Source organism: Podarcis melisellensis (assembly GCF_964234715.1).
Source record: "Podarcis melisellensis genome assembly, chromosome: 17".
In the NCBI taxonomy this organism is placed as follows: Eukaryota; Metazoa; Chordata; class Lepidosauria; order Squamata; family Lacertidae; genus Podarcis; species Podarcis melisellensis.
In genome coordinates, this window is record NC_138534.1 from 6,186,333 (window position 1) to 6,197,427 (window position 11,095).

General features: G+C 46.2%; 1 protein-coding gene across 3 annotated transcripts; it reads left to right on the top strand.

Annotated features, from left to right (window-relative positions):
• The first annotated feature begins 362 nt into the window (after nucleotides 1–362).
• On the top strand, nucleotides 363–7,701 carry SPACA3 (sperm acrosome associated 3). 3 transcript variants are annotated; one of them, XM_081894892.1, is made up of 5 exons: nucleotides 363–480; nucleotides 1,671–1,880; nucleotides 3,812–3,970; nucleotides 4,782–4,860; nucleotides 7,426–7,701. In XM_081894892.1, the coding sequence occupies exons 2-5, from the start codon at nucleotides 1,715–1,717 to the stop codon at nucleotides 7,490–7,492; spliced, it is 471 nt and encodes a 156-aa protein (XP_081751018.1). In that variant the 5' UTR covers nucleotides 363–480; nucleotides 1,671–1,714; the 3' UTR covers nucleotides 7,493–7,701. The 3 variants fall into 3 exon arrangements, 2 of the variants coding, with proteins under 2 accessions (XP_081751018.1, XP_081751017.1); XR_014163963.1 differs by having other exon boundaries at nucleotides 473–601; nucleotides 3,812–3,982; nucleotides 7,426–7,486; XM_081894891.1 differs by having other exon boundaries at nucleotides 473–601.
• The last annotated feature ends 3,394 nt before the right edge of the window (nucleotides 7,702–11,095 follow it).

Sequence of the window (11,095 nt, forward strand, 5' to 3'; positions counted from 1 at the left end):
AACGATTTGCCAAAGGGAGGAGGGGAGAGGGACTCTTTAATCCATCAAATAGACACAAGAGATCAACCAAAGAATGGAAAATGGTGGGTTCTTTGTCAGTCCTTCACACAAAACCCAAGCCAAGAAAGAATACCCTTCAGAGCTAATGTACAGAATCTACATATAGATCTACATATAGCTTAGCTTATACTGACTCAGCTGTGGAGCCTATTGGACAATCACCCAGAAGATCCCATGACTCCTACTCCCACCGCTCACAACGGGCGCAATATTGAAGAATGGCTGGGATGGGTGCACCCATTTCTCAGCAGCGTAGCTCTGCTGGCAGTGGGAAGCAGAAGCAGGTCATGTTCTAGAAGCCCAGTTGCTGTGACGTCACAGGAAACCCGTCGGATTCCAGAAGCACCTGCCCCTTGGGAACGTCTGCCTCCAATTGCAGAGGGACCCAAGTGATTCTCTCACTCACGCAGGGCTTGTTCAGTAAGTGGCTTTCTGGAAGGGTGGGAGAAGAGCCAGGCTGGGTGTGGAGTCATGATGTGTAGACCTCAGCCACAGCTTTGGGATGGACATGTGTTCTCATGGGATAAACAGAGCAGAACAGGTGCATGAGGTTCGATTCTTGAGTTCTAGCTGGTCTACAAGGGAAGTGGGGACTTGTGTTTTCATCTGCATATCTCTGATGGGCTGGAATGTATATTTGCGGAGGGCTTCTCTTTCAAATCCTACAAGGAAAGTTGATTCTGCTACAAACTCTTAGTCTAAGGTTACCAGACATCCCCGTTTCTGGGGACAGTCCCCAGATTCACAGATCAGTCGCCATACAAAATCCATTGAAGTTGAAATGCGTCCCCGGAGTCATTGAAAAAAATCTGGTAACCTTATCTTAAGTCAGCTGAGGCACACTTACTGTGTGTAGAGGGGGAGCAGACAATCTTCACTTTAGGAATACTCTTGAAAGATAGCCATCTGGGCATAGTTGAAGGACTGGAGAATTTTGGACTGCTGTGCCAGAGAGTTTTATTCATTGATCTTACATTTGTATCCAGCTTTTCTTTCAACATGGAACCCAAGGTTCCCCGATGGTTCCTCATCTATACAGTGACCAAACATAGACCTGCTTAGCTTAGCCGGGTGCAGAGTCTTATCGTGTGCATTAAGGCCACATACCCTGGGACCAACATTTTGTTGCCTTTCACAAAGTTAGTCAACACTACGGCCAAGACAGGGAGTGTGGCTAAGACAAAGCCGATTAGCTCACTCTTCTGGGATGGTCCTACAGATGATGCTGGACTACAGCTCCCATTGTTCTCAATGCTGGCTGGAGCTGATGGGAGTTGGAGTCCAGTTGTATCTGGAGGACCATAGTTCCCCATGTAAAGAGGAAGGATCAGGTATAAACATAATCATACATGTAGTCTTCAACATCCAAAAAGCTTTAAACATTCATTTCCAGAAGTGTGAGCTGATGAATTGTTTTGTCTGAGGACTCACGTATTGTAGGGTCTGAATGAGGTCTGGTGATGTGCATGGAAGTGTTCACACACTAGGAATAAGTGGTGAGCTTTCTCCCCATTCCTCAAATGTAAGGACAAATCACAGTGGCCTAGTCGCTTGCTAACTGAACCCTTTCACCACAAGGGGCCTCATGGTGGTTTTCTCTTTCTCCATAGGCTGCCTTGGAGTCCCATGCCCCACCTGTCGTTCCCCGGGGATCATGTCCTTCCCAACACTTTTCTTAGGGAAGAAGCTTCTTTTCCTGCTGCCTCTCCTCATGTGCTTTACATCCAGAGTTGGGGGAAAGATCTTCGGACGCTGTGAGCTGGCCCACTTATTGAAGGTGTCTGGCTTGGAAGGTTACCGTGGATACAGTCTAGCTGACTGTGAGTGCTTCTCTCCATCTCTTCCCTCCGTCCCTCTCACCTGAACTGAGGTCAGCCCTCATGCATGGGGAGCAGGATCTCCTGGCGCTCCTGCTCAGGACCTGGGTATTGGGGTGGGGTGGTTGTAATAATCAGGGCTGCATATTCTACAGCAGAGCTTTCCAAACTTTTCCTGTTGGTGGGACACTTTTTAGACATGCATCATTTTGTGACACAGTAATTCAGTGGGCCTCGGGTGGTGCTGTGGGTTAAACTACAGAGCCTAGGACTTGCCAATCAGAAGGTTGGCGGTTTGAATCCCCGTGACAGGGTGAGCTCCCATTGGTCGGTCCCTGCTCCTGCCAAGTCAAGCGACAGCCATAGGAAAGTCCTTTCGACAAGACCGTGGAAATTGCCAAGAGCAGAGGCAAAGCCAGTTGCTATAGTGAAAGAAGGTGTTGTGTAGTTGATGGGGTGCCCCATCATCATCATCATTTTATTTGTATGCCACCTTTCCACAGTTAGGCGATGTAGGTGGTTTTGTGGGTTAAACCACTGAGCCTAGGGCTTGCCGATCAGAAGGTCAGCAGTTTGAATCCCTGTGACAGGGTGAGCTCCTGTTGGTCGGTCCCTGCTCCTGCCAACCTAGCAGTTCCAAAGCACGTCAAAGTGCAAGTAGATAAATAGGTACCTTTCCGGTGGGAAGGTAAACGGCATTTCCGTGCACCGCTCTGGTTCGCCAGAAGTGGCTTAGTCATGCTGGCCACTTGACCCAGAAGCCTTACGCCGGCTCCCTCGGCCAATAAAGCGAGATGAGCGCCACAACCCCAGAGTCGGCCATGACTGGACCTAATGGCCAGGGGTCCCTTTACTAATTCAATTTTACTAGCAAACCAGAAGTTAAACTGACCCCTTTCCAGTCCCAGGAGGAGCACAGGGAGCGTTCATGCAACAGACCTACACACTGCAGAAGACACACTAATGTGTTGCAACACACAGTTTGGAAAGCTCTGTTCTACAAGCATGTGCAAGTGTAGTAAAAAAGAAAAGTGTCACATGAAATTTAGTGGTGAGAATGTGTGAGCTTTAATCCCAAAAAAGAAAACGGCGTACTTCAAGCACTCATGACTGTGAAGAGAAAGACTTGGAAATGTATGTTTAGTTATTTATTATTTATACATTATGACAATTTATCTACTGCTTAATTGCAGTCATCCGTCCCTAAGCGGTTTACGGGAAACTGAAGACAGTGAAAACGAACATCAGTTCAAATTATAAAATCAGAATTCAGTTAAAATGACTGCTGGCATAGCAATTTTCAACAGGCTCTGGGAGTTCAAAAGGGAGGGAGCCTGTCTGACCTCATCTGGAAAGCGGTTCCATAAAATTGGGCCCGAAATGCTGAATGGACTCTGCCTGGGAAATTTAAGCTGTGCATCTTAGCTGGGGGGTGGGGAGACTGCTACCAGTGTCTCCCCTGGAAACCTCAGGGCTTGGGCAGGATATAAAAATTCAAGCGGTTTGTGGGGTATCCTGGGCCCATGTTGTTAAGAGTAAATTGAGACAAACACCTTGAGCCTGGCCCAGGTGTGGGCAGCCAGTGCAAGCTTTCAAGCACTCAAGTTATGTGCTGGTGTTGTTCTGTTCCCGTCAACAGTCTAGCTGCTGCCTTTTGCACCAGTGGCAGCCTGCAGGTCAGGCCCAAGCGTAGCCTTGCATGGAGCACATTGCAATATCTGAGCCACCTTGCTGCATGTGTGCCCCACCTAACTCCTTGTCCCTCCCGCATGACTGACAGAAGCAAATAAATTATGCAAAACAAGGACCTATATGTAAATATGCTTAATTTGCATAATTTATACAGGTGGCCCAAACCCCAGCATTTCCTGGAGCAGAATTTGTGTTAATCTTGGCGCAGAATTCCTGGATCCTTCTCCCTCTCCACCTTATAGGGGTCTGCTTGGCCTTCTATGAGAGCCGCTTTGACACGGCAATTGTGGACCACGAAGCTGACGGCAGCACCAGCAATGGCATCTTCCAGATCAACAGCCACCTTTGGTGTGAAGATTACAAACACTTCCAGCCGAACTTCTGCAAAATGCATTGCAGCGGTGAGCTCTGAAGTGGGTTGGCTTCAGTTCTACATCCTGGCATTAGAGGGCGCTGCTCAGCAGCCATATGGGACCAGGTTGCAGCCAAGTTCCCTGCAGGGACTACAGCATCTGCTGCCGCCTTTGATTGTAAAGTCCACTCAGTGGAGCCTGCATCCTGCATTTCTGCGTGAGCCACTGATCTTGGACACGCACCTTCTGCTTGGAAGAGGGCAAGCACAGGGACCTAGGGAGAGAGACACTGGCTGCCTCCTCCAAGGTGCTGCAATTGAAAGATCCATGCCCAGACAATGTGGCAACAAGGCTGAATTACCTGTGCCCCAATCCCTCTTCATCAGAAGCTGGCCAAGCCAGACCCAGGTATCACACAAAGAAGCAACAGGCAAAGATCCACGCAGGTGGGAGATTTGATTCCCTGCCGTCCTCTTATAGAAGGAATGGGGGACCCATGGAGCTTTGGAGTACAGCTCCCATCCGCCCCAGCCAGCCTGACCAATGGCCAGGGCTGTTGGGAGTTGTAGCCCAGCAAGTTATGGAGGGCTGTCCATCTCATGGCATGTTTATGTCCCCTGGCAGACATTTTGGGGCTTTCTGTACTAGGGGGATGTGCTGGTCTGCAGAGATATTCTCTTTCCAATAGGAAGGCACAAGACTCAGGCTAAGGAGCTGGTTGGAGAGAGGCTCTGGAGGGATGTTGTAACTCATGGGTCACCTCTGCAGGCTTCTTCTCAGCAGAAGGTCACCTCTGCAGAAGCAGGAGTTGAGGGTGTTGCCTCAGCCCCTCATGCCTTCTTTTCCTCTGTCCCCACAGATCTGCTGACCAGTGACATCAAGGATGACATTGTCTGTGCCATGAGGATAGCACAAGGACCAAGAGGCCTAGGAGCATGGTAAGGGGAGCTCTCGGGGGTAGCGGGGTAGAATCTGGTGACCACCACTAGGTCCTGCGCTTCTCCTGTAAGCACAACAGGAGAATTTGTTAGCAAGACATCCTGGTGATATCCAGCCTTACCGTTAGTCCCCATCCTCTGGACAACCAGCCATCAGAAGGATCTTGTCTCTTAAGATGGATGGTAAATCAATGTTGAAAAAATCCAAAGAAATCAAGCAACAGAAATTATTATTAAAGTGCAGTCATACCTCGGGTTGAATGTGCTTCAGGTTGCGCTCCGTGGCAACCCGGAAGTAACGGAGCACATTACTTCCAGGTTTCGCCGCTCGCACATGCACAGACGCTCAAAATGATGTCACGCGTATGTGAGGAAGCGGCAAAACATGACACGTGCAGATACACCGTCACGTCTTACGTTCTATTCAGGATGCAAACGGGGCTCCGGAATGGATCCCGTTCGCATCCCGAGGTACCACTGTATAGTGCAGAATTGCAACAATCTTTTTAAAATATAATACATAGCACTTAGAAACCACAAACACACACAAGGATCTGTTGCACAGGATAATTTTAAAAGCAATAATGAACAATTGCCTTGCAAAGCCACAAAATGCCCAAATAAAAATCCCTTATTAAGTCTGATACACTTTTAAATAACAGAGAGATTTCAAAGTCCAAAAAATTCAGATCTCAGTGTTAGCTGATCAGGGGTCATTGGGCCTGTTCTTACAAAATCCTATTTAGGGTAACCTCAGCAGACTGGGACGCGGGTGGCGCTGTGGGTTAAATCACAGAGTCTAGGATTTGCCGATCAGAAGGTCGGCAGTTCGAATCCCCGCGACAGGGTGCGCTCCCGTTGTTGGGTCCCTGCTCCTGCCAACCTAGCAGTTCAGAAGCACCTCAAAGTGCAAGAAGATAAATAGGTACCTTCCAGCAGGAAGGTAAACGGCGTTTCCGTGCGCTGCTCTGGTTCGCCAGAAGCGGCTTAGTCATGCTGGCCACATGACCCGGAAGTTGTAGGCCGGCTCCCTCAGCCAATAAAGCGAGATGAGCGCCGCAACCCCAGAGTCGGCCACGACTGGACCTAATGGTCAGGGGTCCCTTTACCTTTACCTTTACAGCAGACCAGATTTGTTCATTGATTGAACAAATGCAATAACAGCCCCACAGTTCAGGAGTAAGGAAGCTGTGGCCCTACAGATGTTGTAGGGCTGATGCTCATCACGCAGTGAATTTCATGGCTGAGTAGAGATTTGGACCCTGGTCTCCCACAACCTAGTCAGACACCCTGACTATTACACCACACTGGCTGCCCGTGGTGGTGGACTCCAACCTCTACCAGACCCCTGCCAGCTACCCCAGCCTAAAGAGTTTATCACAGGCTCATAGAAGATAGAAGCTGCCATACTGAGTCAGATCATTGGCATGTCCCTCTCAACTGCGCCTAGACTGACTGGCAATGGCTGTCCAAGGTTTCAGGTGGTTTCTCCCAGCCCTACCTGGAGATGCTCCTGGGGACTGAACCCGGGACCTTCTGCAAAGCAAACCAGATGCTCTACCATGGAGCTATGGCCCTTAGAAGAATCATATTGTAAGCCTGACATTATAGATTCCTTGACCATTCAGATTCCAGTGGACCATTATGTCTCTGCAGCTGTGCAGAAGCTAGTTGTCTGCTTATGGTGGCCCTTGCCAGTCTGGTGCCACCCAGATGTTTTGGATTACAGTTCCCATGAGCCCCATCTGGGACAGGCATATGACGCAGGGGCTGATGGAAGTTGTAGTCCAAATCATCCGGTTGGTGAAGATGGAGTTATGCTCAGGGCTTGGAAAGTTCATTTTAAAAAGGACTTTGTTCCAGTTCACCCCTCCAGAAAGCAACTAACTCTGTTCCAGTTCACTTCACAGCTCAGTTCACAATTCATTCACGTGGTTCTCAGCATTTCCCCCTAGTCTTCAGAATTTTAAATTGCTAAAGTATAAAATCTGCTTAAGAAGACTATGAAACTTTTTTTTAAATCCCCACCATCCCCAGTGTAATGTGAACACTTGTTTCATTTCTTCTTTCCAACAATCATGAGCTTTAATCTTCAACTGCAGCATACCCTCCGACATTTCTCCGATGAAAATAGGGATGTCTCATTCCATAAGGATAATTTTACTATTTATACCCCACACATCTTACTTGGGTTGCCCCAGCCACTCTGAGCAGATTCCAACATATATAAAAACATAAATCAGGGATGTCCCTGGAAAATAGGGACACTTGTAGGGTCTGCTGCGGCATCACTTTTCAGATAGCTAAAAATGGTAAATGCAATGGTCACAATCAAACACAGATTGAATTGAATTAAAAATTGTCCTAATTTCCACCATTTAGCTCACCTGGAAATTATAGGAACTACTCTCAGGTGTGATCCAGAGGTTTATTCCAAGCACAGGTTATACTCTTCCTGTCTGTTTCTTTGGGACTTGTACAGCAGAAGCTATCCTGTAAATTTATATTCCATACTTTATCCATGAATTTCTCTTTAATAAGATTCCCTTTCTTTCTCTCACTCAGGATGGGTTGGAGGGAAAATTGCGAAGGCCTTGATTTGTCTGCCTGGTTGAAAGGATGTATTCTGTGAGAGAATAACAAGGAGGACAGAAAGGCGGCTGTGGAAGGGCTGGGTGCCGGATGTGTGGCTTGCGCCCTGGGACTACTGCCTTCCTGGAGCTAAATAGTGCTGCATGAATAAACTCTTTTAAAGCTCTTGGCTGGGCCCTGCAGTGGGGAGAGTGATTGTAACTTGGACAATGAGAACCAAATCTTGTGCTATAAAAATATTTCTTCAGACTCTGTGATTTGAGGTATCGTGTATTGCAGCTCATGTGAGGGGACGTGTTGGGATCTATGATGCCTCAGTTTTCAAACTGTATTCCAAGAGGTCCCCCAGGACCTTATCGGGGCTTCCTCAGTTTAAAGGTCAGTAATGGCAAACAAGATTCCTGCAAGGACAAGTTGGTTGTTTATTTTGTTAATTAAATTTGTATGCCACTCTATACCGATAGAACTCAGGATGGTTCTCAACATAAAATTACAATATAAAAAACACAAAATATACAATAAAAATAAGAACGGGAACAAATAAGCATTTGTTCAGAGCATTTGAAAGCCTAAAAACGTTTTATGCAGGTGCCAACCAAACCTCCCTGAGGAGAGCATTCCACAAATGGGGAGCCACTGCAGAAAAGGCCCTAGTATACCCCCAGTTTAAACAAGGAACATAGGAGAATTCTTACATTTTACATTTATTTGTATTTATTCTTAACATTTATTTTTATTATTACATACATGTTCTTCTCCCTCTCCACTTTTTCCTTGCAACAACCCTGTGAGGTAGGGTCTGCTAAGAGATGGGCTGTGTACACACTATACATTTTAAGCACATCCTCCACTCCTCACACCAAAAAAAAAAATCATAAGGTAATTTCCTTTTCACACAGCTAGAATTCTCAGAACCCTTAACTACAGCCCCCAGAATTCTTGTGTTTATGCTGCCATAGTGACTGGAACAAGGGCTTCATGTCTGAGTGAGGATTTGAATCCTGGCCTCTTGTGTCCTAGACTGAGACTCTGCCCACTACACCACAAGCCAGCCTTCAGTGGTTTGCATTGCAAAAAGTGGTGGCCAGTTGTTCCTGGGGAAGCATCTGTCAAACACAACCACTTAACCCATTGAGGAATCCGAGAAGCTTCCAAGGCCCCAGGCTTCTCCATAATGCAGTCTGAGAACCACTGGGGAAGATGCATGCATCAGTTTCACAGGCATATGGCCACTGCTAATGGGGGGGTTGGTTGGATAATTCCCACAATTTGGGTTGTCCCCTTTTATTAATAAAAGGAGCAAATAAGAGAAAACATTAGAGGCATATACCATCATACACTGTGTTGAGAAAATAAGAATCTGGAGTCTGTTTAAAGAGTTGGAAAGTATGCAAGGCATCTAGTCCAACCCCTTGCCGCTTGGAAATGAGCTCATGTTCTACTTGTGGGTTTCCTGGGGCCACCTTGAGAACAGGATGCTGGGCTTTTGGCCAGATTTAGCAGCTAAACCTTTACATAATGCAACCTTTGGGAGCGCAGGGTTCAAATCCCAACTATCTTCCAGGAAAATAGCTGACTGCATACCCTTGGGGGGAAAGCACTGACTTGGGCCAGCAACAATCGTCTAACCTACTTTACAGGGTTGTTGAGGAAATAATTGAGAAAGATGTACAGCACCTCCTAGAGTTTATCAGAAGATAAAGCTGGAAGATAAATACTTTTCTAAGGATTGAGGTTCTGAGCCTATTGCACAAACAATATTGCCCAGGATGGTTAATTCCACACCCCTCCAGCTTTATTTTGGTGTCTTTGACCTCTATGCACCTCTCCCAATATGCATGTTGTTTCTTGACCAATTACTTCCCATTTTCAGAAGCCACTGCAGGGATGCACACATTGTGGCTCCATCATTAGATAAAATACAGTATTAAATCCCACAATTGCCTCAATAATTAAATTCCCAAAAAGCAAATAGTGAAAATCCGTATTTGGCTTGGAAGATGTAAAATGTGCCCCAATGTCAATAACACTTTATATAGCCTCACTGGTTTTCATCACAAGATTGAGAAAATAGGTCACTGGCCAGTGGTGGTTCATGTTAAGTTATTGGAAAGATCTATATAAGAACAGGGTTTGCAGGTTGAGGACCTCTCAAAGGACCTCAAAGTGACCAACATGAGCACACTTAATCTTGTAATAAGTTGGGAAAGTTAAGAGTGAATGGATGAAAGTCCATTCTATTTAATTTCATGGTTGGAGGGGGATTTGAACTCTAGCTACACAATCCTTGCATGTGTTTTCCCAAATACAAGGGACAGCAGATCCAAGTGATAAGGCTTGGCAAATCCACTGACCAACTCTCACCCAGAAACCAATGTCCCCACTGTGGAAGGATGTGTGGATCCAGAATTGGTCTCCAGGCTCATGGTTAAAATTTTTTATGGAAGACAAATCTTATTGCCACTTATGGCTACAAGACACTGCAGCCAACTAGCACTGAATAATTTAATTGTACTAGTGTAGCATTAGTTATGGTGCAACATGAGTGTGTATAGAAAACCTAAGGGAGCAGTGGCGTAGCGTGGGCTGTCAGCACCCGGGGCAAGGCAAGTAATTTGCGCCCCCTAACCCGTGGATTTGCACCCCCACGCTACACCACTAAGGGAGGAAAAGTATGTGGGTGTGGAAAAGAGAATTAAACCAAAGGATGGAAACATCATGTGCAAAATGCAAATAAGGTTTTACAGTTAATGTGGTTTGACCAAATGTTGACAGACCAAGAAATGGGTCTTTTGAGCTATTCACCAGGCATGGCAACCTATTCGACAAAAACACATGTCACATTACAATTCATTAGAGCACAATTTTTATTAATTTAAACAGCTTTTAGTAGTTTCATGCAGTAGCTACAATACAGGTGTACAGCAACAATGTTATACAGAACAAAGTTTAGTCAGTTAGTTAAAGGGAAAGATTGCAGGTGAGGGTTGTGGTTTTTTTGCAAGCTTAAAAAAGCAAGATGACTAGGGAATGTATCAAGTTTGTTTAATTCTCGGTTCTCCGGACCTTTTGCTTTATGCAACCATACATTGTGACATTATGTTAGGGAAAATAGGGAAAACACTATGGAAAACACTTGTTGCAAATTCTGACTGGAAACTACCCAAACAATGTAGCACTTACCCCATATTGCCACAACAGTAGAGTGCTAATGTTTGAGCAGCATCTGGCCAGAGATTAATCCTTTTTGGTGCAGGACCCCCTAGAAGCCACTTCATCAAGGAGCACTTATGAGTAGAGGCTACAGAAGTGCTCAGAGGTGAAGTAGCCTATGAGGAGGAGAAAGGAGTCACACCTTTGGCAGGGAAGACTTGCAAAAAGAGGACACAAAAAGCTGAATATACCAATGGACAAGGTCTCTGAAGAGTGAACTAGAGCCAGAACCTCACCCAAACAATGAAGCACTTTCCTGGTCTAATGCCACAGAAAGTGCCAGTGCCTGGGCAAGGTTCAGTAAGGGTTGGCCCACAGATCCTGCTAGGATACATAGAAGATAAATAATCCTAGTCTGGTCAAAGAAGGTTTGACTTGGTTCCAGGTGATGAGGGAGTGCAGGCTTTGCTTATATTCCCTGTAAAATAGC

Bases quoted from the DNA above. Each gene is read 5' to 3' on its own strand.
- SPACA3 (XM_081894891.1), top strand. From the start codon at position 532: ATGATGTGTAGACCTCAGCCACAGCTTTGGGATGGACATGTGTTCTCA. The intron at 3,971-4,781 runs GTGAGCTCTGAA...CTGTCCCCACAG, and splicing joins CTGCAAAATGCATTGCAGCG to ATCTGCTGACCAGTGACATC. The intron at 4,861-7,425 runs GTAAGGGGAGCT...TCTCTCACTCAG, and splicing joins CCAAGAGGCCTAGGAGCATG to GATGGGTTGGAGGGAAAATT.